General features: G+C 42.2%; 1 protein-coding gene across 1 annotated transcript; it reads right to left on the bottom strand.

The window, feature by feature from the left end:
- Positions 1-81: 81 nt before the first annotated feature.
- Positions 82-26624, bottom strand: TMC7 (transmembrane channel like 7). The gene is made up of 16 exons (XM_067551047.1): positions 26290-26624; positions 22765-23020; positions 16091-16239; positions 14594-14761; positions 14279-14364; positions 13570-13715; positions 12540-12687; positions 10391-10564; positions 9345-9499; positions 7814-7931; positions 7059-7156; positions 6534-6717; positions 5460-5590; positions 4353-4508; positions 3009-3087; positions 82-1492 (listed from the first exon to the last, which is right to left on the bottom strand). Exons 1-16 carry the CDS (start codon positions 26327-26329, stop codon positions 1433-1435), a joined length of 2148 nt encoding a protein of 715 aa, XP_067407148.1. The 5' UTR covers positions 26330-26624; the 3' UTR covers positions 82-1432.
- Between the last annotated feature and the right edge of the window lie 1107 nt (positions 26625-27731).

Genomic DNA, 27731 nt, shown 5'->3' with positions numbered 1-27731 from the left:
ACAGGATTTCAGCTGGTGTAAATTGGCCTTGAAATGTTCAATAAAATTAACTATATTTTAAAAAAATATCCATACACTAGATAAGATGCATAGTAGTTTAATGCATGTTAGTTATTTTAAAAATTAAACATTCCAAGATGTGCAGTTATAAAAATACAGAATCATTCATATTGAAGACTAATAATACACCAGAGGCTTGCATAAATACTTATTACTACTGTGTAATATGTTCCAAGTTATCTTCTACAGATTTCAAGTAACTTAAACATACATACATACAATGCACTATAGAAAATTCTAAACAATAGAAGCACAGTCTTCATATAACGACACTTGCTAACGTATTTGGAAATTATTCTTTTATAGAAATATAGTTTTTAAACAAGTAGTGCATTTAAGAGGTAATGGCATGTAAGAGTATAAAAGTTTCCAAATGTTGTATTTCGAAGTTGCTGCTAATTTGCTTTAAAATATGTACACTTGAGAGTTAAGCAAGAAAAGCACTACAACATTCAAAACTTATTCAGAACTAATTTGAGTAACAGAACATTATAGGCATAAAATAAGGGCCAGATCCCCAGTTGGTGTAAATTGGCTTGGCTCCATTTACTTTAGTTTCACTACACTGATTTACACGAACTGAGGATCTGTCCCCAAGTCCCTTTTTCCCAGTGTTTGCTCAAAATTCCTTTCTTTGTATTCTGCTTCTGAAACACTTAGGGCCAAATTTCCAGTGGATCATAGACATGACTGACCATAATAGCTGTTTCAGAGCAAAAGCTCTAAGTCTACAGATTAAAAATATTTAGGAAATCTACTTAAATGAATTCAGATTTTATTTGTATCTCCCAATGTGCTAATTCAGCATGGCAACCAAGATGCCTCCAACACTTCACTTTTAAAAGCGAAGTTAGTAGGAAAAGTATAAAACTAGCAATTCCTCTTCCCCCACCCCACCCCACTACTTCTACAGCATAATTTATAAACATGTAAACTGACATTTCAAATAGTTTCTGAACTAAGACACTTCCTGGGCAAAGTTTCAGCTCAGAGCACATTTTTACAGCAATCTAAAAACCCCTGAAAAATAGGGGTTTAATGTAAACACTGACAATCTTAAACCCTAGCAGCATAAATAGTCCTACCAGAGTTTTTGTGCAGAGTTAATATGGTACAAACAGATTAAGGCCCCAATCCTGAAAACATCTGCACACATTCTTAGTTTTATGCACAAGTAGTCCCACTGAAACTGTAGCATTACTTGTGTTCTTAAAGTTAAGCATGAATTGCTTGAAAGATCAAGGGCCCTAGTTAGTGATTCAGCTTTTGAGGTATTACAGATTGTTATGTTTGTTTCTGCTGCATCTAGTGGTTCTTTAAAGTCTCAAGAAGCCAAAACCCACCTCACACATAACTGGCTTTTGGAGATTTTTCAACTATGCCGCTGAGCTTCTGTTAGCTTTCTGATTAGGAACAGTTTGTCACGACTCTCCTAAAATGAAAGTTAAAATAAAATACAATAAATATATGTGAAGAAAGACCTGTAGTTTCTCCAATGTATCTATCCATATAAGTCACACTCACCTTGTCTTCATTAGGAAAAGAGGTGGGTTGTTACCACATGATAACTAATACATGATATAATCCTAGTAAAGACAAGGCACTTGTAATTTTAACATGAGTTAGCTGGTAAAAACACTTTTTCCTACTGAAGAAGCACTCACTGTATACAAAAATCTGTAAACCAACAACAGCTGTTCCAAGGGCTTCAATAACAGCAGTAAATTAAATCCCACCCTGATGGCTTCCTTTTCAAAAGACCTATGTGACTTAGGAGCACAAATCCTATTGATTTGCAATGACACTTGTGCTCCTCAATCACTTAGGGGCTTTTGAAAATTCCATCTCCAATATACATTGACACATGCCTTTCTCAGACACAATCAACATTTAAATACCAAAAGCTCGAGTCCACCCTTAGATACACGCACTGGTGCGTGCTCTACAAAGTTTAATAGTCATTGACTGATGCTCTGCTAGCACCTCCAGGAGAAAAACTTGCTCCAGTCAGGTTAGTGCTAATCTCCAAAGAGTACATTATTACAGGTATCCGTGGATACTATGCTCATGCTTGAAAATTCTCAAAACTCTGGGCATGGTTTGATTCTAAGTGGGATGTCTAAGACCTATTCCTTAGTAGTTTCTCAAATTAGTAATTTTAAAACTATTCCTAGTACAATAGGGCCCAATTTCACGCTACTGTAATACAAATACATAATTAATAATATATAGGCATATGGAGCCATATTTGTAAACACAGATTTGTAAATTCTGCTCAAAGTCAGATATCCCAACAATTTTTCTATACACAGTACACGTAGAGAGCAGTGATATTAAACGGAATGGAATATATATGGCAATCAGATTTATTCTCTGCTTCTGGTTAAGGAACAAGAACATTCATAATAGCCCCAAAACAAATATTCTGCCTAAGATCGGGTCGCTTGACTCCTCCTATTTTTGTCTTAATTACTGTTTTCAGAGATTAATTGAAGACCAGGAGAGATCATTAGATCATCTAGCCTGATTTCCTGTATCACAGGGGCCATAGAACTTCACCCAGTTATCCCTGTATTGCACATAACAGGCTGTGTCTGCATAAAGCATCACTTCCTGAAAGCATTCAGTCTTGATTTGAAGACATAAAGAGATGTTAAATTTGGTTTTTTTTGCCTTATTTCTAATTTGAATTTGTCTAGCTTCAACTTCTACTAATTGGTTCTTGTTATTCCTTTAAATTCTGTAAGATTAAAAAGCCCTTTAGTATCCTGTATCTTCTTCCTGTGAAGGTACTTATATACTGTTGTTCTCATTATGCTTGGCTATATATGAGACAAATAAAAGGAAGCAAGAAAACAGCTTATTTCTTGCATGCTTGATTTTTAGTGCAACACAGCTTAAAAGCTTGGGGAGAGGGGGAGAAATGAAGACATTGTATCAGATCTTACCATAACCAATTGTTCCCTGAGCTGATCAACAACCCGTTTATGTGCTCCGGCCAAGGCAATGAAATAGAACATAATGAGGCTGCAAAGAGGAAATCAGTATGTCACCATCATACATGCCAACATACATAAAGAACTATTCAGAAAAAAAAGTTACACTATGTACAGCAAACTAAGCATTGTTATGAAAAACCCAAACTACTGAAGAATCAACATACAACTGAGATGGGTAGGGGACAGCCATAGCTGAACCAGCCTGCAGCAGAGACTGTTCAAATTCCTCCTGTCAGCAGGAAGAGGCCATTCAAGCTGTGCATGGAAGGCGGGGCCTCTTGCAGCTGTTCTGAGATCTGTGGTGTTTCCCCTCTGTTCTCTAGTCTAGATATCTGTGTAGTTAGAGGTGTCTGCCCCTTCATGGACTATCAATACCCTTCCATGCCCTGAGAGGATGCTCTCGGAGAAGCTGATTTTAAATGAGTAGTTCTCTAATTTCCTTCTTCTGCAGTTTTTAGCCCTTGATCTGCAGTCACGTCAATTTTATATTAGTTCCTGGGGTCTTACTATAGATACTGCCCTTGTAAATGATGCAGAATAAGATTCACACTGTGAAAGAAGCAAAGGAAGTAGCAGGAAACTGGATGCTGAAACTGCCTGCCTATCAGAGAACTGCAATGGTTTTTCTTCCAAATAATTACAATTTATGAACATTGCCTACTAGCAAACATGCCATGTGGAGTTAGTGACCACGTATTAAAAACATTTCTGTGGGTATTAGTGATCTGAAAAATAAGATTTGAAGTCTTGGGGATACACAACTGCAGACCCAATTCAGGAAAGCACTTAAGCATGTGCTTAAAATTAAACCTGGGGTGAACATTCAAATGTACTGGGTGTTTTTCACAAAGTTATACAGAACCTCAGCGCACAAGCCTCTCAAGATCAGTGAAACAGTGAGATAAAATTAAACTTTACTTTATGGACTAGCCTATCTGGAGACCAAGTAGCAACCATGGGACTTCAGTTTCCTAAACTGGAAGACCAGACGTGTTACACGGGTGCAATTCTAGGGGGGAAATTGCCTTCGCTGCTTACAGCATGCCAGTTTGCAGAATGGCTGGCAGCTAATGCTTTGGGAAGAGAGATAAGAAGCTACGATGTTGGTCATCTGGACAGCTAGGAGACGAGAAAATAAAGCAAAAGAATGCAAATAATGAAAAGAGACCAGAGCTGAAGGTTCTACTACAAGATCTGAAGCCTACCACCTCTCTGGCCAAAGAAAATTGTGTTCAATAAATGTTTCACATCAGTTTAATTAATTGAACTAAATCATACAACTACAGCACTCACCAGACAACAATAAAGAAAGGCACTGCAAATGCTTCTGAAACTATACCATAAAGGACCTTCTGCAGAGCTACCGGAAATCCTCGTATTGCATGTGGAACAACATCCCACGAACTGTTAAAATTAACGAATGGCCCACACGCTTTAGAGGAGTGGATGCTATTGAAAAGGCAAAACAAAAGAAATGTCACACAGCAAGATATAACAAGGCAACAGGGGATCTCATTCTTACTTGTTCTCATAAGTCAAAAAGTGCCCTTAGTTTATATTAAATGTATTATTTTAAAACAAAACAAGCTATTTGTACAGAAGTAACTAATTACTTTTTGATTCTATTAATGTATATTTTCTTTTAATTTATATTTCCAAAATGGCTGTTGACAGGGTGGGCTGGTGCTTCGTGAGGCATATATGTTTGGAGATGTTTCTGTGGTCTAGAAAACTCATTATATTGCATATGGTATAATTAAGTGAGTGAATGCAATACAAATGGAGTATGAAAGATCATCTTCTCTTCCTCCCCCCTCCCCCCCGCACACACCTTTCTTCTCTCTGCTTTATGTCTGTCTATGCTGCAGCATTTTTCTGTTGAGTTCCCTTCTCACTTCCTTTTCAAGATCAAAAGTGCATCAAAGAGGGCTAACATGGGGGGGGGGGGGGGGGGGAAGGACAGTTGGATTTCCTTAACAAAAAGTAGTCAGAAAAGACAGGAGCTCATTTCCCTGGTTTAATCCTGAAACATCAGTGAACCTTCTTAAGGAAAGTAGAGTCTGAGGCCAGTCAGAACCAGATTTAAAAAAAAAAAAAAAAAAAAAAAACGAAAAAGAAAAAGAGTTCTCCTGAGGTTTGTGAGAGAGGGGTGTAATTCAAACACTGGAAGCTACTGGCCTGCTGAACCCAAGTGCTGGAGCAGTTAAGCTTCCTCAGTTCAGTTGAGGCTAAATCTCGGAGGACTGCAGGCTGGAGACCCTGAATTTTGTGTGTGAGTGAGACTGACTTTTGTTTTATGAAAGCGAGACCCATCGCTTGAGGCATTCCTTCTATAGTTAAAAAAATCCCATTAAATTAAAGCAAAACAATCAACTTTATAAATATTAAACCATTATTTACTGTGTCATGCTGAGTCCCAAAGGAATAAAACCCAATATAAGCCCAATCAACAGCACCACCAGGAAGAAGAAATTAGAGCTTGATGCTCTGAAGGGCCTCGTTGAAGGTCTGCACGTATGCATCAAACTTATCTGGAGGGGAAGAGAGAAGGGTGGTAAAAATACATCTTAACTACACCATTTTCCAGTAGATCGATGTCTATCCTAGCCCATCCCCCTTGTCTGGCTCCAGATACACAGCACTTTAAGGGCTCCATCCTGCTCCCTTTGACATCAGTGGGCTCCCAGGTGACGTCAATGGGCTCCTAGGGGCTGAAGTCAGAATGTTTCACATTCCAGAAGAAGATACCATCCACCATCTTGGCTTTGCTTCTTCTCAGGAGGAAGTCCCTAGAGTTGCTTTTACAGCCTTGGTCCCAATTCAGCTGCAGATCCCTATGAATGCATACAGCCCCACTGATTGCAATGGGATCTGCCAGTGTAGAGCATATTGCAGGATCAGGGCTTTAGCTTTCAAGTCCAAAAGTCCCAACAAGTCACAAACCTTTGCAAAGAATTAAAATGCCAGCAGGGATTTGCTGATCAAAAGGAATGAATCTAAGCTGGTCTGGTCAGATTTCACAATTTCTGAGATAAAGGGTCCATAGAACTGACACTTCTTAAATAAGGTCTTGGATTTCCATTTTGTTGATTGAACTGAACATATAACAGCTTGGCACAATCCTTTCCTTGATCTGAAGTCTCATATTGGTAAATAAACCACAGACAAGAAAGTGTCTTAAATTAACTCTAACATGTAGCAACGGTTTCTTATAAAATGGACAAATAATTGATGAGCAAGCCATTAAATAGTCATTTTCTAAATCCTTTCAAAGTTAAATATCTACTTTTTGTTGTTGTTTTAAACAAAAAAGACACCACCACAGAGCCACCCCAAAGTGGGAACCACATTACTTAATTTTTAGTATGCTGCACTCTCAGTATTTTTTTAAATCAGTACTATTTCTATGTTATGCAAGTACAAAGCCACAGAGAAGTACACAATTTGCTTCCATTTACCAAAACCCGTCATTACCTTTTTTATGTAAAAGACGAGAAAATATTTTATAGTTGCTATAGCAGGAAGAAGTGGTGAATAAAAGGTTCCAATCCAGCAGATTGTCTGCCCGTAAACAATTTCCAGGACATTGTCAGGAATTCCAAACTCCTGCAGCCCACACCACTGAACCGCCTTACAAGAGCAATAGGTAACTAACAACCTAAAAAACAAAGCAAAGCAAAACACTAGTTCTCAAGTAGTGAGATTGAACTGAACTCCACAACCTTTTAAATACATATTCAGAGTGCAGAGAAAAGTGACATTAAAAGCTTTAAACAAAACTTGTAATTGTACACAATGAAGTCTGAAGAAACCAGAATTCCATTGGCAGGCAAGATTGTAACTGATCAGATATTTTATTTAGCAGTTTGGTAATTTTGTAATTTCTATTTTATTTTAAAATGGAAAATCTGGTGAGAAAAGTAGAGAAACAAGAGTAATGGTAAAAGGAACATCTTACATTGTTCAGCAAAAGAATGTTCAACAGGAGCGGATACTCACTTTCTAGGAAAGTCAACAAACACTGCCACAGCAAAAATTACTATGAAATCAAAAATCATCAGCTTATACATCTCCTGCCCAACTCGAGATTCCCAGCACTGAAAAAAATAAGAACAGGTTTAGAAGGATAAACAGCAACTACAGAAATCTGTCAGTCGCAAAACACAACTAACTTCAAAATCACTGCCATAACAGTGAACTTCTAGCCACATTTCCAATTTTATTTGTTATTATTATTATCATCATCATCCTATAGCCCATAAACATTTTAAAGGACCAAACCTTGGTTCCATTGGCATCAAAGACAATAATACCATTGGGTCTGAGCCTTAGCTGGTGTCAATGGTCATAGCTCCGATGAGACAGATCTACACCAGCTGAGGATTTGTCTCATGGGCTCCAATGAAATCACAATTTTGCCATAAAAGAAAAACAAGCCATACACAAATTTAAGAACTTCACTGATCTACATTGAGCAATAATATGTAGTGTTAACTGTATCTCTCCCCCAACCCTGAATAGCAACCAACATCCTGATTCACACTCTACAACTAAAAAGGAAGCAGGCGATTGTCAGCTCCCATTTGATGCAGAAGATATACAGCAAGGAAAACTAATGCCTCTCCTGGAGGACATTAAAGATAATCATGTCTCAAAATGAACATCAACTCTGAGTACCTAACACTGCAAGCAAAGCATGTACTAAAGGTATCTTTATTTGGAGTTCCAACTGATTAAACATAAAATCTGCTTACTGGGTAGAGCTTATAATTGTATCCACAGGGCTTACACTTTTCATTAGCACAGGATGAGATTCGATTCCCCAGTGAAAACAACAGAACACCAATGTTGGCCAACCGCACAAAGACACACCTGGAGAAATGAGAAAACCCCACACTCCAATCCGTCAGAAAAATCACAATGTTAGAGCCTGATCCAACTGGCAATGGGAGTCTATTAAATATAGCTGGGTGTTGGATCAGGCCCTTAATACAAAAGTATTCCACAAAGCTTTAACTGAAGAGAAAGCCAATGAATTAACATATTTCTTAGTTCAACAACATTAAACTGCTTTGAGACTTCCCCACTTTAGTTTACAGTATGTCACTGTTTTGCTCACATTATGTCCTAGACCAGAGGTTCTCAAAGTGGGGGGTACGAGATGGATCCTGGGGTGCGCCATGGGCGCCAGGCTGAGAGCAGGGCTTGGGCGGTGGTAGGGACCCTGGCGCCTCACGCAGGCAGCCCCAGGCAGGTGTTGGGGATGGCAGAATCTTTGGAGGGGAATGGAGGCGGGTGGAGGCTGCTGGCAGAGCATGGGGCACTTTGCACAGCCGCCACAGCCCCCCGCCACTGCCGGGCATGCTCCCGCTCCCCAAGCTGGCACCAGGCATGCTCCTGTCATGCATGACACGCTGCTGCTGCCGGCAGCCACTGCCACCTCCCGCAGCAGCAGCAGCCCCAGCCCCACTGCCAGGTCACCCCTGCTCCCCGCTCCCCTGCTGCTGCTGCAGCTGCCCCTGCTTTGTTTTTTTCTGAAAGCGGGGGGCAGAAAGTTCGGGGAAGGGGGGGCTGCAATTGTGACACAAAGGTCCACCGGGGGGGGACACACGACTCCATTTAAAAAGTTTGAGAACCAGTGTCCTAGACCACAGTCATTTCAAATGTAAGTTTTGAGACAGCAACTATCCTAGGGCTGCCCCTCTCTCAACTGCCTTGAGTCATCAACTCCCAGCTCTTTGCTGTCCTTTATCCTGCAGTATATTTTGGCACAAAGTAATTAACTTCCACTTTGTGCTGGGCCCTCGTCCTGTTTCTAACCCTGTTAATGCAAGACAGTAACTTAAGTGACGCTGATGACTGCCCTGAGGAACAGTTGCTTTACAGAGGGACCGTGTGAACATTTCTCCTGCACTGCTGAGAACTGCCAGGACTGTTATCTTTGTGCCACCACCCATTTATATCTGGGTGAGCCCTCAGAACTAAACTCCCCCCCAAGAGTACACAGGTTAGGGGGTGAAGGGGAGGGAAATGACTACATTGTCCTCACATCAACAGACATAGTAGTGGATTGTTTCCAGAAATGAAAACATGCAGTCAGAGAAGTCCGACAGTGGCTGCTCTCTGCTATCCTGGATACCCACAGGGAAGCCAGATTGGCTGCTGTGGGGAGCCACAATATATCGGCTTTCTGATTTGGGATGTTTTAACCTATGAAAAAAAGCACCCCCGGGCCACCACGATCAGCCCCTTCAAAAAGCTTGTGACAATAATAAACACACTTACCGCATCAGTGTTAACCTGATCTCAAAGGCTGGTGAATAGTCTTCAAATCTAATTATAATTGAAAAAAATAGAGGAGCAATAAAGTTGGCCAGCGTGATCACTATGGAAGGCAAGTATTGCACCAAGAGATTCCCCCAAAATGTCATCTTGCTGTCCTACATGGGATGAGAGGTGGAAAACAAAACACATACAGATAAGCTTCTCTCTTCCTGTTCTTTGTTCGAGCTTCCTCTTGGCCTCAGCTGTCCAGAACTCTGGCATCAGCTTTCATTCTGATTTCTCTCTCTCTCTCCACCCACATCTCCTGGGACTACAAATCTGCAACGTTGTCAACATATACCATTGCCCTGTTCCCATCCCTTCCAAAACGTGCACCCAAGCCTTCATCCCTGCATACCTGGAACATTCTAACTGCTGCGCCAAGGCTCTCTAAGTCCAAGTACACACAGAATATTGCTGCCAGCTTTTATACTTATGCAAAAAACAAACAAAAAAAAACCCCCAGTTGTGTCTCAGCTCTTTCCCCTCCCCTGCCTCACACGACTCCCATGGCTTCCCAATCATTTTAGGATCCTGCACTCCTTGGGTGAAATCCTGCCTCTAATGAAGACAAGGGCAAAACTCCTAATAGGGCCAGCATTTTCACTCCTTGCATTTAAAACCTTTCATAGCCTTTTGTCTATATGGACGCTCTTTCCGTTTGTCAAGCACCCGCCTTCTCCATGTTCTGTCAAAAAATATCGGGTCACTGTTGGTGCACTGGAACAATCTTCCTGTGTCCCCCTACATCAATGACTGTCCCATTTGAAGGCATTGCTTTTCCCTCTTGCATACACCTCTTGATTCCACTCCCCATTTGCTGCTAACTAATTAGTTAACTGAACAGTGCTTGGGGATCCCCTTTGTACGGAAAATGCTATACAAGAGAACATTCTATCATATCAAACTACTCCATTCCTTTACAATTCTTCACCTTACTTTGTCAAGCATACTTTGATCATCAGCAAACTATCAGGATTTATTCTCATGTTCTGTCTGAGACTTACACTGGAAATAATTTCTTGCGAGAAGATAGTTGCTCTATAGATAGAGTAAAAACATCCTGACAAAACTGCAAGTACAATGATATTTAAAAATATTCTTAGACAATAGATGCGCAGCTTTTCTTCTGTTGTCCTTTCAGCTATTTTTTGCCTTAGTCTTTCTTCCTCCAAGTCTGTCTATAAATCAAAGAAAATTCATATTGAAATGTACAGTCCTCTGATGCAGAGTAAAAAGCGTCCCTGTGTTATCTGCACCTGAAACATAAGATTAAGACGAAGAGGTATATCTTCTTCTTGAGGTGAACATACTTGCAGCCTGATCCAAAACTCAATGAAGAAGTCTTTCCATCGACTTCAATGGACTTTGAATGGGTCTATATCCCAATGCAAATCCCCGAAACCAGTGTTTTTCTTCCTTTTCAGGTTGGCAGCCCCTTCTTCAAAGTAAAAAAATATTTCTGACTCCCTTACTATAAAATGATATCAAGGATAAGCCTATGTAATCTATTTTTGGGTGGGTTTCAACAGGTTGACAAGAATACTTAACCTTTAAGAGTAAGGATGTGTGGAAAGTGGAGAAGTGAAGTTCTTTGATTTAGATTGTAATAATATTTTCAATGCCTTGTGACCACCCGCTCAAGGTCAAAACCCATTGATTGAGGAACACTCATCTACGCCATGTCATATGATGATGAAATGGTGATCTTTGGGGCAAGGAGCTGGGGTTTTAATTTTTTCTATGAAAGCCACTGGCGAACTTTTGGGCACTGCAAAAGCATACACAGTAATAATCTTAACACTTGTTAATGTCAAAGGCTGTTATGCTCATGTACTGAAGATAAAAGATAACTCACAATAAGACAGACACATTTGTTTATACACTGATGTAATATATTGAATCTCAAAGGGAATTTAAGCAGGTAGCCTTAGTGAAATTCATTTTCCATCTCCAGAACAAGTCTGGCATTCCCACATCATCCCATTATTGCACATCAAGGATCATCTGAAAGGGCCACCTCTAGGGAGGAAATTAATCCAGCTCCCTGCTCATTCAGCATGAGACCCAGGACGTGAGAAGCAAGTGAGGGGCTGGTTCTGTTCTCATTGTGTGGTCAGCTGGACTCATGATAACATGAACGAACATGTGACATTGCACCCAAGCATATTCTAGACTAGAATCAAGACTTGCAGTGGAAATGACAACACCATTAGGATGAAGGAAGCTTTGATTTCTGACCTGAATGGTAGCCGTCTTAGTTTCTCCACAGTGAAATAAAACTAATTGAGGCCCTGGATTTATGGTAACATATTAATCTGGGCTTAACAGAGAGGAAAAACATAGGTGTTATATTTTATGATGTACAGACAAACAATACGTATTGTTTAATGGTATTACACACACTCTACTTGTCTGAGTACTCAAGATGGATAAGAAAGAGGAGTAAGGCGATCGAGTGGCAGATTTCTCTCCAAAGGTCATTCTACCACACAAGTGTCAGCAGCAAATATGTGGGGGAAGAGGGCAGAACAACACTGATTTTAATCAGAGATGCCTGATAGCCTCCAGCTGTCTGTGGGAAACCTCTTCTACCATTGAGAACCTATTTGGAGGTGTTTTAATCCCATCTTCTGCACATGTGTCACTGAAACACCTGACTGAAAACTGGGCTTTTTTTTTTTTTTTTTAAAGCAGCAATGTTGCAGTTAGCAAATAAACTGTAAGGTGAACTGCTGCTGCTCTTTATTCTGACCCGGCAGCTTCCTACAATGCTGCAACCTTACAACCCCGCTTTTCCTGTTGAGATAAACAGAGACTAGCATAGGAAGAATGACTGGAGTGTGAGTAAGAAGCAGACAAGAGACGCAAGGGCTGGAATCAGACGTTGGTGGATGGGGGAAGGCCCTGAAGCTCAGTACTGATTCTGCCAGTGTTGCAACAGATCCCCATCTAATCCAGAAAAGCATACAATAGGATGTGGGATTCTCCCCACACACACACACCAACGTGTACATGCTTCTTTAATCTTTCTAACCCTATCCTAGTTATCTGCAAAGTTATGTATGTGTCTTATTAAACATCTTGAAATACAGCAAAGAGAAATAGTATACAAAGAAAAAAAACACCCACAAAAAACACCGAACAGTTACTTACTTTTAGCTCATATTGTAAACTACTATGTTTTAGCCGTGAAGCATTCAGGTCTGTAATACAGAAGTCCCAGCCTGCAAAGATTTTGTTGCAGTAACTCTGAAATTGATCTTCCTCACGTACCAAGCTTTGTTTAAATCCTTCCACAGACCTAATAAAGATATTGCATACCAGTGTTCATTCGTTAATGGTCTTATTCACCAAAAACTCGAGCAACCAAGATTTCTACATTTTTTTTTTCTGTCCTTTCAAAATCTACGTAGCAGAAAGCAAAATCTACTAGTTGACACACATTAATCAGCATAAATATTATCAATTTCTTCATCCAACCTCTCTCAATAAGGCCTCAGATGAGAAAAAAAATTCAGCTCAAAGTCATTGCAATCCATGAAAACTAAGATTTTGTGTAGCTCAAAAATGGTCTTCAGAGTCCCCTCAAGTCTTAGCAATCACATATACTTCCAGAAATACACTGAGACTCTACATGAGTCCTTCTGTTTTGCCAGCTTTCCTCCCTCTATTACTCATACTACCTCTGCACAAAAACTTAGTTAAATTTTATTTTAAAATATTAAAAATTCTTAGCTCCCAGTGCATTATATTAATAAAAATCCTAACAACTCAAGGCTACACAGATAAGGACCTACAGCATCATTATCATGACCTCCATACCAGGGCTTGTAAGATCATAAACCCAGAAGCTAGAATCATTCAGCTTATCTAATATTCAGTTTTATTAGTTCACCTGGATCTGCATCATGGACCTAAAATTTTGTTGGCAACCCCACCAAAGGCTGAATGATCCCCTTAAAAACAGGGAACAGAATTAATTTTTTATTCCACTTGCTCTATATCAATTCATCTTTGCTGGAGGAAAACACCATGAGTTATCAGAAGGGATTTAGCTGAAGCGTCACCATTTCCATATCAATGAGAGTCCAAGAATAATTCACTGTGTTTCCTGTATATTGGAATAGAAAGTGAATTGTACAATATCATGCAATAAATAAAGGATAACAAAAATGGTCTTTACCTTTTCACTATCCAGATAAGACTTAATGAGAGATACGCAAACGTAGTCAGCAAGTACGCAAGTGGTACACTGTATTTAATTACACTGAACTGTACCGTATCTATTGTGTAATATCCATAAAACAGACTCGTCATTTCAAGGAAACCCTGTGCCAAGATGAAACGCACATAACACTTGTCACAACATGAACAATCACTCAGCTAGTAAACATGGTTTACAAGAGCTTAGTACAATTAGACCAAGATTGCTATTTAGGACACCAAATAAACTCCAAGAAGTTTGTGGTTCCCAAGTTTTTGCATAGCGTGCACCACATTTTGTTAGAGAGATTATTATCTCCTGGACCCATCTCCCTCCCACTCACAACAAGGCCCTCTGGCAACTACAGCAATGGCTTACATGGAGATAGAATATTTTTAAAGCTTCTTTTAATGCAATTTAGCAGCTGGAAATGAGGATGTGAGACTGGTCAGGCCAGGTCTCCTGATCCACATACAAATAGTCCTGTTCAAAAACCGCTGCTCACTGCGTACAAAGACTAAAAGCTTTACTTCCACTGATGTATTTGCAGCATCATTTTCAGAACTGATCTGAAAAATTATTCTCCTAGCAAAACCCTGTGTGTGTGAGTGAGTGTGACAGAGAGAGAGTGAGTGAGAAAACAAACTTTGGTTTTAGAAAAGTGAAACAATTCAATCTAATTACTCACAGTGCCAGAGAGCAGATCTATTATATAAGTATAGAAGTAAACGAGTCCTTTAGTACCACTAATTGTATAAACTGTGCATTGCCGCTCTGCAAAAAGGAAGACAGAACAAAAGTCACTGGAAAAGTAGTAATTTTCCACTTTACCATGAGACCAAGGTAGTTCAAACATAATCTCTACTTCTACAGGCAAACACTTATCTCACCTTCAAGACGCTTGACATAAACAATAGTAGACTATTACGAGGCTGTTTACCTATATTTCTTGGAGAAACTTCAACGTCACTACTGTTGTATAGACTATTATGAGGATATTTACCTATGCCTCTTGGAGAAATTTCAATGTGGCTACTGTTGAGAACTCCATATTTAGAAATGGTGCTAGGAAGAGTTATAAAACTGAACATCAGGACGAAGATTATAAAATTTAACAGGACCAGGAAACGCAGGAAGGAGAAATAGGACTGGATACCAGTGCCAAACTTCCCTGGGAAGAGAAAAGAAAATGTCATCGTGATGAAAAAAATCACTGTAAATATAAGACAACAAAGACAGAGGTGTCAGAATCTGATCTCAGTTACACGGGGTGAACTTGGAGGCACGCCACTAAAGCTAGTATTGTTACTCTAGAATGAGAAGGATGTACATGAAATGAGAATCTAACCCAGTGTCTCTTTTCAGCTGGTTTTCATCTGACACATTTTTACTGCTCTGTCAGGGAATTTATAAATACTAGTGTGTATATACATGTAAAAGCCTGACCAGATACGTTACGCTATGCCTTTCACTATTGACTGCATCCACACACCACAGCAACCTGCAAAAAAAGGGACAAACACAGACTCTCCTCTGAGTCTGGCCCCAAATCTAAGTACATTTAAGGGGATCTAAATTGGTGTCATTTACACTATCTTCTGAGCCAGTCAACATATCAATTACATCAGTTTAGACCCTCTTCCATACAGACTCACACCCACTTACTGATGTGCCATTCACATTCCTTTGCGCATCACCTTCTGAACACGGCCGTGAGTCTGAGTGAGCATATGGAAATCTCATTTAGCATAACTTACACTACAGGGAGCCATATGCAGAGTGTAAGTAGGGTAGGGTGACCTTTAACTTATCCCAATTACTTGCTTCCCCTAGCGCAGCACTAACATTTCTCTCTTCCATTCCCTTGGCATGTAAATTACTCCCACACATTCAGCGGGCCAAATTTAAAGGTGATGTGTGAGGGAAAGTTGCACAGTAAATGACAGTAAGGGGTTGCAAGACTAAGGCAGGATAGTTTATACCAAGGGGGCCAGTAGAAGGTGAAAGTTGCACCAGCTGAGACTCGTATATGATTTTGGTCTATTCAGTTGGGGTCACTGAATGGCTCAGGGGAGCAGCAATGGGATACAGAGCCTTTATCCTAAGTCATGAGTTCAAAATAAGCCCCATTGGGATGAAAGCTGTTTATCTGTGGGCTGTTCAGTGGCCCATATGATGCAAGTTTAATGTCTTTCCTAGTTCCTACTGGGCAGGTCTCTACTGTACAAACACCACAACTGGCACCAGATGGCCACCTCAGCAGAGGTGCTAACATCTGAATGGGCCTGGAGTCAGAGCTAATGCATCTTATCAGGACAGTGTAGGGACACTTGCACTGATGCTGACTGTGCTGTGGTGCACCTATTCTATATAATTCAGTCTTCAGGACGTGCAAATTTATATTCTGAACTAAACACACACAGACAGATTTACACAGTAACAATATTGCACACTTAATAGCAAGATAAATCAGAAAATGATGGTATAAAGGAGGTAATACCTTCAATATTACGAATGTCATGTCTCCAAAGTTCCAAGTAAGAGGACAATTCCTTGGTTCCATCTAGGAATTTTTTCCATGATTTATTCCTGCTCTGCTTCCACTGATCCCATCCAGATAGATATTTTATATTAGCCTCCTGAATGTCCCTAGTAAAAACATAAATTAAAATAAATTCCTAGTCCTAGGGACAGTCATGTGTGTATGTGTGTTATATATACACACCGGGCATGGTGTAATTTAGCCCTAATCCCTGACTGGAACCTCTAAACGCTGCTACAATATAAATAAATAATAGAAACATATGCAGGTCCTGCCTAAGCTATACTGGAACAGTTCAGGTTCCAACCAATAGCACTATGAAACAAAGGAAGAGGTTCCTTCCCTCATGAACTGTGAACAAAGCAGCCTATAATAAAAGGTTCCAGTACTGTACCCTTCATTTGAAATTCTTTTTTTAAAAAAGCCTAATAAAAATCTCTCCTGTTCAACTTCAGAATAATTTGTCTCCCTTCCTGTAAATTAAAAATGGAACAATCCAATGACAATTATTGCCACATTGTGAGACATGGCAAATCACTGGAGAAGGAACATTCCAACAGTAAAGCAACCTCACTTCTTAATCTTCCCCATCATTAATATCAACTGGGGCCCATCTACATTGGGGATATTTTTAACCAGTTTAAAAGTGTTTAAAACCACAGCAGAGACCCATTATTAGACAGTTTAAGACAACCTGACCTGTGTTTACTAAACTGATTTCAAAATGGTTCTGCAAAGACAGGTCAGGCCACCTAGGATACATCTACACTTCAAGTTGGAGGTCTAAATTTCAGCTTAATGAAACATACCCATGCTAGCTCTGATCAACTAAGGTGCTAAAAACGAAGTGTAGCCATGGCAGCGTGAGGGGCTAGCTGCCTCAAGTACATGCCTAGAGTCTTGGACAGGATCAGACTCAGAGCAGCTAGCCCCTCCCACTGCCACAGCTACACTCTATTTTTAGCACGCTAGCTCAATCAGAGCTAGTGCAGGTATGTCTCCTCAAGCTGGAATTTACACCTGCAGCTTGAAGTGTAGACGTAACCCTAGTGAGGTCCTGCTTTTAGGTGACCTCACTTGTATTAAATTGGAGTCAGTTAAAAATGGGTCAGGCCATCTTATGTTGTCTAATAATTGGTGTACACTGTGTCTCTAACCAATCTTAAAATCAATTTAGCTGGAAGTTTTCCTAATGCAGACAGCACCAGGGCTTCCATCTGTAGCTTCTCTGTAGAAAAGAGCACATATCGTAATTCATCTTCTCGGACTGCATTAACCTCAAAACAATTTTAAATGAACAATGAAATGAAAGAGCCATGGAGAAAGAATAATTTCCCAGGATTGTGTAGGCAAAAGGAGATTGCCATTTGAAGACAGCAGCTCTCTTCTGGCACTGATATTTTTAAATTTTCAATGATGCCTGATTCAGTGACCAAGAGAGACAGTACAGGAGATTAATAATTCAGAGGGTCGAGTGATCTCTTTCCCACTGTCAATAAAAGAGAACATTCTCTCTACCCCAAAGCTATTTTTGCCAGAGGAAAATAAAACTAAAAAGGTCAGTTAAGTTTATAACATTGCACAAAGGAAAGGAGCTTTTCAAAAATGTTTATCAAAGGAGGATAGCTTCCCTTGGTAAGATTTAAGAATTTATGAGGTGAGCTGTGTTTTTTAAAACCTCTTACTCACTTCCAGCTCTTCCAGAGGTGTCCTCGGTTGGACATTAAAACAACTTAAATTAAAAAGAAAGATGTGGAGATGTCCTCTCCATCACACACAGACTCATGTAACTGCCATTTACATTAGCATCAAGGAAGCACTTGACTTAATTGGTTACATTTGACAATGAAAAACTGCATTTAGGCCCCAACCAATCCCATTTACTTTGGGACTATTAATCAGTGCTGCTGGATCAGGTCCACAGGAGAACACTGAAGGCATCCAGGGAAAACTTACTGTATTCTGTTAATAGACAGATGTGTTTATTTCAGCCCAACAGAAAAATGATCATGAGGGTTATAAGTACTTAGAGATGGAAAAGACCCATGAAATATGAATCCGTCCCCCTGCAAGCATGAGCTACAATCCCCAACAAATATGTCAAATATTAAATTGCTATTCTGCTTAATCTCAGCAAAAAGACCAAGAAACAGCAACTTTAATGCAACTGATTGATATAAAAGATGGTTGTGTACACCAACATTCTTTAGAAATTTTAATATGTTCTCAGATTTCTAAAATAATTAGCTTTTTGTCTATTTCAATGTTATAAAGAAAGCTGGTCAAAATTCAGAATTCCCATCCCAAGAGAAATTCTGAGATTTTGAAGTTTGACTTTTTGTTCTGATTTGGGATGAAACCAAAATCTCATAATTTCTGCAAAATGAAATATTCCAAAAATATTTATTTTCAGTGAGATCAAAATATTTTAACTTTATCATTTAGACTTTTATATCATAAATTATATAATAGTAAAAAATGAAACATTTAAATAATTTTCCACAAACATTTTGACAAGATTGACTTCCACAAAACATTTTGATGTTACCAATCAGCATTTTCCAACATAAATCTGTTCCACTGGACAACTGATCAGCTCTAGTTATACACTCCAGCCCAGCACCAAAAACCAGTAGCATAAACAAGCTATTCTATAACATTTAAACATTTTTCAGTGATTCAGGATAGTGAAAATTTCCCATGACAAAACAACATCAGGTTAGCAATGACTGGAGCATTGGGAACTCTCGGCAGCAAGAAAAAAATTCTGAATTCAATAGATTGAGGTTTGATTTTTTTTTTAAATATAAATGTATATATTCACAAAGATTGTCAAGGAGGAAACCGAAAAATGAAAAAAGTTAAGGCTTGGCACAAAAACACACCCACTAAAATTCAAAAGCCTTGAATCCCCTCATCCTACACTTTCATGGAGCAAAGGCAGCATACAACATTCACAAGGACACCACACATGACTAGCAAACAAAGGCCCTGGTCTTGCAAATTTGTATGCTCGTGAGTGGCTTTGTGCACAAGTAGCCCCTCTGAATTATTCACGTGCTCATTTGTAGTATCAGGAACAAAGATAGCAACACACAGTCCCATGTGTGTTGTATGTCAGTACAGTTTCTCTGCTCTACTCAACTGGAAGCTGATTCAGTAGTTCAGCAGGAGACCAAGTGTTGAACCTAATTTGCATTAAAAGAATGCAAATACAGCTGACCTCATCTCTAACTGCAGCTCCAGCTACTCTAACAGGATGTCAGCTTGCAGCGACTACAGGCCCCAGCACGTAGACATAGACTGCACTGGCTGAAGAGCGACATCGACTGCGCTTGGCCTGCATTTTAGAAGGAGATGGGCTATGCAGTTATCAACGCAGTGAAAGTGTAAAGTTCAGTGTTCTGGGGCCCGTAACAACAGTAATATCACTTATCATTACTGAACATCTTGGACTGACAGACTGTTGTGCAGTCTTTATAGTTTTATTTATAGTATTAATTTATAGTTACCTAGGACTGATATCGCAGAAGTGTGCAGGAGCACCCCCGCCAAGGCCCCACTGTACTAGGAACTTGTAAGCTGATGGTCTAACTCACAGGCCCATGCACCAAAGAACACTCTGCCGCCCCAGCCTCCTTTTCTTCAGGGACTCTGCTTTTATTTCTTCAAATGACACAAGTTCAACACATCAAACATGCTGTGATAATCAGTATCCAGACACTCCAGTGGGAGGTCTGAACCCCAAAGAATGAGCAGTTGAATCAAATGAGCATATGCAATTTTATTGTACTATAAAACTATATCTTGTAAGGTATCATATAAAAACTGGTGACACGGTGGTCATGAATATCATTAAAAACAACAAGAGTCCAGTAGCACCTTAAAGACTAACAAATTTCTGCGGGCGTTGTGTAATATATGTATGGATGGTATATAAAGGGTTACGTAGGTATGCTGGAAATATGTTCCTAAAATATGTTTTGGGGGCAGACTTGATATATAAGCTTGCCTTAGATAAAGAAATGTGGATTTACCTATCTGAATCAAGCTTTGTAAACCAGAGATAATGGTAGCATATTTGCATCTAAGGTAAACAAAGTAATCAAGCCAATCAAGATAGCACATTGACCAGAAGATGAAAAGCAAGATTAGCACCTGCACCCAAAGAAAAAGCAGCAGGAGAGAGGAACTTTTTCTGTATTTACTTTTCAAATACATTTCAAAGGTTTTCTGAACTATAAAAGGGATGAACAGAAACTCCTTAGTACTCTATCACTTAGGAAACAAAGAAGACAGTATACTCTGAGTCTATGGAAGTTGGATCCTCTGGCCTGGTGGGCTAGAGAGGCTGGCAATCTGATATAAGTAAGAAACTGCTTAGGCAAAAATTGCAACTTGCTTGAATTAAGTTTTAGTCACTAGAAAGTGTGTTTTGTTGTGTTTGCAATCATACCTGGCTTTTTTCCTTGATTAGTATCACTTAAATCCCTGTTTTTATTAATAAACATTCTTAGTTTTACTATAAATCATCTCAATGCTGTTACATTGACATATAAAGCGAGTCCTTGGTTAATGTAACAGGCTAGCATATACACTGTCTCTTTGGGGACAGCAAACTTCATTTCTGTGTGTGTCCAGTGAGGAGGGACTGACCACCACAGAGAAACATCTCTGAGGAATTTGGGAGCTGGGATTCACTGATTGTTTCCTGCGAAGCAAGGTTAAGACTGGCAGAGTCTCGTGGAGTTTGCTGGCAAAGTGAGGAGACTGGTGTGGCAGGCAACTGACACACAGTCTAACCTCCAGCAAAGCTCACTCTTGCTAAGGCAGAGGGGTAACACAGTAGCTTATGGCTCTCAGTGCCTTGAGGAGAGCATCACATGTACCCTTTTCCCCTTGACTCAGGCTCTCCTGCAGAGGCCTACCTACTCCCTACACCAGTGGTTCCCAACCTCTTTGGCTCGAGGGCCACAGATATAATTTTTACTACCCTGAAGGGCCACCAGTCTCTGCCAGCAGTCCTCCTCCCCCCCTGCAGCCAGATAGAAGGAGTTCAGTGAGGAGGCTCTCCGGTCCCCCTGGCTGCAACAGGGAAACGTGGGTCCCTAGGCAGTGGCTCCCTTCTGCAGCCAGAGGGACAGGAGATCAGTGCTCCCCTCCCTCTGGCTCCAGCATGGACCCCAGTACCTAGGGACCCAGGCAGAGCGCTATGCTGTGCCCTGCCTAGGGACCCCGGCGGAGCGCTATGCCGTGCCCTGCCTAGGGACCCCGGCGGAGCGCTGATCTCCCATAACTTTGGCTGCAGCAAGGAGCCTGCACCGTCTTTTATTCCTGGGGCAAGGCACTCCACCTGGGTCCTTAGGCAGCGGCTCCCATCTACAGCCAGCAGGCGAGGAGGGGTGGGGCACTCTGAAAACCACTGCAGGTCACTTTTGACCCCCGGGCCACAGGTTGGGAACCACGATCCTACAGAATTACACTCAACAGGCCATCTGCCTGGGAGTCAAGGTGAAAATCTCTGTTCCATTCTCCTTCCTGGCCTGCTCCCTGCAGGATTTCACTCTGCAGCCCAGCCACCCGAGAGTCATATCTCAACTAGGTCCTATTTAGGAGCTTCTGCAGGAATCTTCCTTCTTCCTGTAGCTTTCCCTGGTCTTTGTGAGGATCAGAGATCTATCACCTGATCCCTGGCTTCCCAGCCTCGACTGGGAAACAGCTTATTAATCACAGATGGGACTAGGGCCCAACTATCCTTAAAGGGCCAGCCATCTGGTGACAGTGCTGTACGAGCACATAACAAAAAAAGTGGTCCCTGATCTAAAGAGCTTACAAACTGCATAGAAAGACAAGAAACTACGGGGGTGAGGGGAAGCACAAGAAAACAAGAAATGATTACAAACAGCGTGCTAAGCAATGTCACTGCACACCAGCTGCCGAGGTTTCAGTAGGTTTCATCACAGAGGAGAGTTTAAAGAGGGGTTTGAAGGAAGACAATGAGATGGTTTGGCAGCTGTTTATGGAGAGCTCCTTCCATGAGCACAGGGGGCAGCGTGTGAGAAAGCACAAAGGTCATTATTGGATAAGGTGATAAAGGGACAATCGAAATTGACACCACTGACAGAGCAGAGGCAGGAGTCAACATCTCACCAGTGCATAAGAGATAATAGGCAGGATGGAGATAAACCATGAAGGACCTTAAAAATGTAGAAAAGTGTTTGCATTTGATGAGATGGAGAAAGGAGAGCCAGGCACCTGGCAGTAAGAACAGTTCACCTACTCTTTGATTCCATCACCCCCTTCTTTAATTCACTGCAATTATTCCTCATCTCAAGCCAGACTGAAGTCATTGGGACTTCTCTTGTGAATAACTGCTCACCAGTGTGAGCAAGGAGTTCACAATCAGACCCACAGTGCTTTTTACAAATGTCTATTTGACAGTTTATATGGATTTTAATATACTACACTTTGGGAAAAAAGGCTGGACAGCTCCTTTTTAACGCAACATTTGGAATGGTGCAAGGATCTAGGAAGTGGACTTGAGTCTTACGCCATTTTGGCCCTCCATGGCACATACACTGCACAGATTTAGAAAAAGGTAACATTTAAAAAAAATAGTCTATTGATCCAACCTTAGTCTTCTCTTCTCTGGAATATTTAATGCATATTCTCTTATTGATCGAACCACAACCTCACTTTCCACTCCTGTCCCTTCTACAAGATTTCTATTCTCTCCAGCAGGTGGTCTCGCAAAGGCATGATTATTTTGTCGTCTATCTTGTGTTCCTCCAGCCGAAGTTTTCCGCCTCAAAATGGACCGATAACTAGGCAATTCTTGCAGGAAGGTAACAGATGGTGATGTATGATTTGGATCAGGAAGAAAGACTTCTGCAACAAAAAGCAAGCACATGAACTTAAGTGTAAAATATGGTCAAAATACAACTGATACCAGGAGTAGGGAATTTGTATGAAATGCGCAATAACCCAAGGGAAAAAAGAGCACTACTGCGAATTGCAAAAATCCTTTCACTGTCATGAGGATGGAAAGGTGTTAAATGGATGCTCTAGCTGTGAAAGTACAGCTGGCACAAGGAGTTTGGAAAGAGCAGAGATGCTACGAATCATGCTACAGCCCTGCAAAGTCCAAGTCTGCAGCGTGATTCAGCAACATAATTTAGTCCCATATACACTTCAAGATCAAACTACTTTAGTGACATCAGGACCTACTGTTCTATAGCCTATAGGCATGGGTATTTGCTAGATAAGGCACAGGTATAAGTTAAGGAAGTAACACAATGAGCCTACAAATCTCATGACCAGTAAGACAATAGCTTAGCAAAACTAATGGAGGTGTAAGGCTCAAAAAGCCTTAGCATATGCGGCTAACCAGGAGTCATCCTAGACCTCAAGATACGACAAGACAGAATGCTGTAATAAACAAGCATGACAAAATTGCTGACAGATAATCACAAGATGCCACTTGATATCTGCTTTAGATATTTTAAATTAGGAACATCAGCAGATATCTAAACACAAGAATGACATAGTAACTAACTGACATATGATCTAATAAACTTGAGGTGAAAGGCTTAGTAACCTATGGGAGACGGGCACCTCAACATTAGTAGAGTGAAGAAATACAGATATGTACCCTGGCCCTGTATCCTGGGGGAGACGCCAGGATGATGACAACTGGTGGTGGTGATGATGATGATGATGACAATGACTAACACTTTGGGTTTTTCTGCAAGGGAGGTGCGAGTATACAAATGATCTAGATCCCAAATATCTGGACCTTTCTCTATTACTTCTATCTACTTTGCTGGGTTGGAATGTTTGTCATTTTGCTAATTGTGCTAATAAAACTATTGCAAACTAGAAAGGCCTTTCCTATGTGTCTCTCTTCTGTGTGCATCAGGGTTCTCAACTATTAACTCTGACTCTGATCTTGAAACAAGACCAGGACAAACCACAGAATGTTAAATTAGGGATTCTAATCAATCAATCAATGGATCAGGCAAAATTGTACCTGACTGCAACATAGCAGTTTTCCATAAAGTAGCTAGTGTGTCAGATACCGCAATTTCCTGCAATAACCTTAAAAACCTAGTGTATTAATTGCAACGTTTATGTATTATTGTGGGCTGGGATTGTATGAAACATCTCTAGGGGGGTAGTGAAATGTAAGGCCTGGAAGTTCAAAGGACTATATTAAAATTGTACTAGCCAAGAATGGGCTTTTGAGACAATAAATGTGAAGTGGATTTCCTGGAGATACCAAAGGAGAGGTTAATGCAAATTCCCCACCCCTGGTTATGCAAAAACCTAACCCTTTGAAGCTAAGCCCTGAGGAGAGGGTGACTGGCTGCTGATTACCTGCTCCCGGAGGCTGGAGATCAACGGCCTGAGCTGTATACAGAAGTAGGCTGATCTGCCCAGTCTGGATTCTGAATGAGACAGTTATGAACCTGTAACCCTGGGGAAAACCCAGTTGTGGGTTTTTAAGAATTGACATCTACTATAGCCCCTTAAGGGGAGAGGAGTGGTCTCTGGTAAGCTTTTTTGCATATTTGTAGGTTATGTTATTGTTTTAAACATAGACGTGCGCATGGGGGTGTGCCGGGTGTGCCACCCTAATGCAGGGGATTGAAACCTTTGTTATCCGGTCCACGAACCCTTTTTATGTTGGCCGGTAGAGCTGCTGCCGAAAGAGCAGCCGGTGCGCGCGGTTTCTCTATGGATGGCAATAGACAGCAAGTTGCTGCCAAAAGTGAAGTAGCCGTGCAACGTTGCAGATGGGAGCATGCCGTGATCTGCCGCCGAAATCGCGTTCTTCGCGATATTTCTCGGTGGCGACTAGGACGTGGCGGGAAATTCAAATGTGTTGGAATTGAGTGCGAGACGCTTGCCTTTGATAAAGATCCTGGGCGCACGCCCTAATGAAAATACCCTGGGCGCACCTATGGTTTTAAATATGTTTTCTCTTTACTGTTTTCACCTTAAGAATAATTATGCTTGCTTAGAATGAGCTGTGTGGTAACTTTCAACCAGTGGCTATTAATCTGTTCATAGCCACTGGAGAGGAAGCAAATTGTAGATACTGGCCTTTTAGGCAATCCAGCTTCCTCAGAATATGGAGCTGTAGGCAGGGATCATGCAATCTGTAAAAAAAACCCTGGCAAGAGGGGGAGAGATGCAGGTCTCTGCCCAAGAGAGATGACAGCTGGGAGCCAGAAACCTTTAAGTGGGTGCCACTGATAGCCCACAGAGGGGAGAAGACAGGTGCAACTGCCCTGCACTGTGGCAGCCGAAATGGTCCCCTCTCTCTTCAGGTCAAATTCTTCTGCTCTCAGATTTACACAGCGCAAACAAAGGAAAGGCACGGATCCTTGAAAATTCCCTGTTACCCAGCGCTTCCGCAAACATTCTCCACGGCGAGAGATCCCTCCAATCCCAGCAGAGAGAAACAAAGGGCCTGGCTCTCCCAAAACTGGGCAGTCCTGCACACCGGTGCCACGCCAGAGGGGGATGGGGGAGGTGTAAAACACCACCATGCTGAATGCTGATTCAGTAGCGGCTATAGAGCAGTACCTAGGTAGCCCTAGTCCTCCTCGGCTGGCCCAGGGCCCCTTTGTGCTAGGCGCTGTACGAGCCCGAGCTCAGCGGCACTTGACACCCACTTCCCGTCCCACCAGGCAGGCTTACGTGACGGACAGGTGGGAGGGGAGGAGCCCCAGGCTGCGTTAGCCCCTCCCGCCTGCCTGCGCCGCTCTCTGACCCTGTTTTCAATAAGTTTAAATGAAGAACCCGAAGTTACCGTGAGAGGCCGGAGCCCAGCCCGGCTCAGCACACGCGTGTCCCAGCGCGGCTCTCACCCCTCCGCCACCCAGCCCAAGCCCTCCCCGCTCCCACGCACAATTACCCGCTTCCCCTCGGCACGGGTCTCGCCGGCGGCTAGGCAGCGAGCCTGGCGCGCCGCGGCTGCAGGGAGGTGGCGGGCGGGGATCGGAGCCCGGCGGTGTCCTCCCCTCGCTCAGCCCCGCAGCGCCGATCACCTGCCCGCTGGCCCGCCCCAGGCACCTGGCTGCAGGCAGCGACCCACAGCCGCGGCCCGGCTCCCCGGCGCCCAGCCCAACCCAGCCCAGCCGCCCTCTTACCATCATCGTCGCTGCTGCCGGGCCCCCTCGGCTCGCTCATGCTGGAAGGGCACAGCCGCCGTCAGGAGCCGCGGGCCGGGCTGTTGCTGGGGTTCCAGTTTCCGGGCGTCAATCACAGAGCCAATGAGATGCGCGCAGCAGCCCCCGGCATTGTGCAGTCAGAGAGTGACGTGACGCAGTGGGGAGAGAGGGAAGGGGCAGGACGAGCGCCCAGAGGCAGGGCAAGGGCAAGGGCAGGGGACCTGCAGTCAGACCGCTCCCGACCCCAGCCCCCCCAGCGAGGGCACTTGTTTACACAGGCGACCAGCGCCCCCAACAGGGGCTGCCCCAGCAAGGCCCCCACCCTCCACATGCCGGGGGGGGAGGGGGGAGAGAGGTACCTGTGCAGGGTAGGGGCCTACAGGAAGGAAGAGAAAATAAAACCAGTCCCAGCTTGTATTTTCCCCCACGGCCCCAGCCATGCGCAGGTCTCTCATCTGTACACACAGTGTGTCTGTCCGTCTGTCTGTATAGACCGAGGGGCATCCTGTCATACAGCGTCTGTCCCTCTGTATAGACCGAAGGGTGTCCAGGCCATACGTTGTGTGTCCCTCTGTATAGACCGAAGGGCATCCTGCCCAATTCTGAAATTCAAAACCATGTGAAAATCAGGCTGGACTGACTTACTCCAGACCCTGAAAGTTCTCTCTTTTCTACAGTGAGCGGCCTACTTGGAAGAGATCCCACCAAGGAAATCCCATACACAGCAGAGCACCAAACTGTACCTTTTCCAGAGAATTCCTAATCATTCTACCAAACATAACCTTTCTGTTTAACAGACTAGGACCTGGCACTCTCCTGTGAGAAGGTGGCTGCCTTCCTTACATTGGGATCTGTGTTTTGTTAGGAGCAGGAATTGGGGGTGGGTGGGAAAACAGTTATCTGGGTCAAAACAGAGGCTCTAATATGGGCCTTTGGGACACAAGGGAGCTCAGAGCGGAGGTTTTTGAAGGAATTAGATGAGCTTTTGAAGGGGTTAGATGAAGTTAGCCTTTATTTCCCTTGTCAGGTTAGTAATCCTAAAAGGTCAGGGTAGCGCTGTCTATACAGTGGAGGAATCTTGCCTGTGTCATGAGATACTCAATTTCCTTCTCCTTTCTGTTTTTTCTCATTCCTTCTGAGAAGTTGGGTATCTCTGCTGGGTATATTCCCCTCCAAAGAGAAGGACCAAATGCAGCTCATGGTAGCTCACATAAGGGATAGTTAGAGTGGTTAGTGGACCTTCAGAGCCTAAAACCCATCAGGACAGGGAGTTAGAAGTCAGCAGAGTGGAGTGACCTGCCAGAAATCCAGGGTAACAACAAAGTGATAGCTGGCCACAGGTAGCTAGCCCACTAGGGCGGCCAACTGATCACAGCTGGGACAAACTCACTGACTCAAGCTTTGGAACATGAGAGGCTTTT

Source organism: Emydura macquarii, unplaced genomic scaffold, assembly GCF_026122565.2.
Source record: "Emydura macquarii macquarii isolate MOO-44397 ecotype Brisbane River unplaced genomic scaffold, CSIRO-AGI_Emac_v2 contig_1348, whole genome shotgun sequence".
NCBI classification, from domain to species: domain Eukaryota; kingdom Metazoa; phylum Chordata; order Testudines; family Chelidae; genus Emydura; species Emydura macquarii.
This window is presented reverse-complemented; position numbering and strand designations above follow the sequence as displayed.

Bases quoted from the DNA above. Each gene is read 5' to 3' on its own strand.
- TMC7 (XM_067551047.1), bottom strand. From the start codon at position 26,329: ATGAGCGAGCCGAGGGGGCCCGGCAGCAGCGACGATGATG. The intron at 13,716-14,278 runs GTGAGTAATTAG...ATCTTGGCACAG, and splicing joins TAGATCTGCTCTCTGGCACT to GGTTTCCTTGAAATGACGAG. The intron at 12,688-13,569 runs GTAAAGACCATT...TATCTTTATTAG, and splicing joins CTTATCTGGATAGTGAAAAG to GTCTGTGGAAGGATTTAAAC.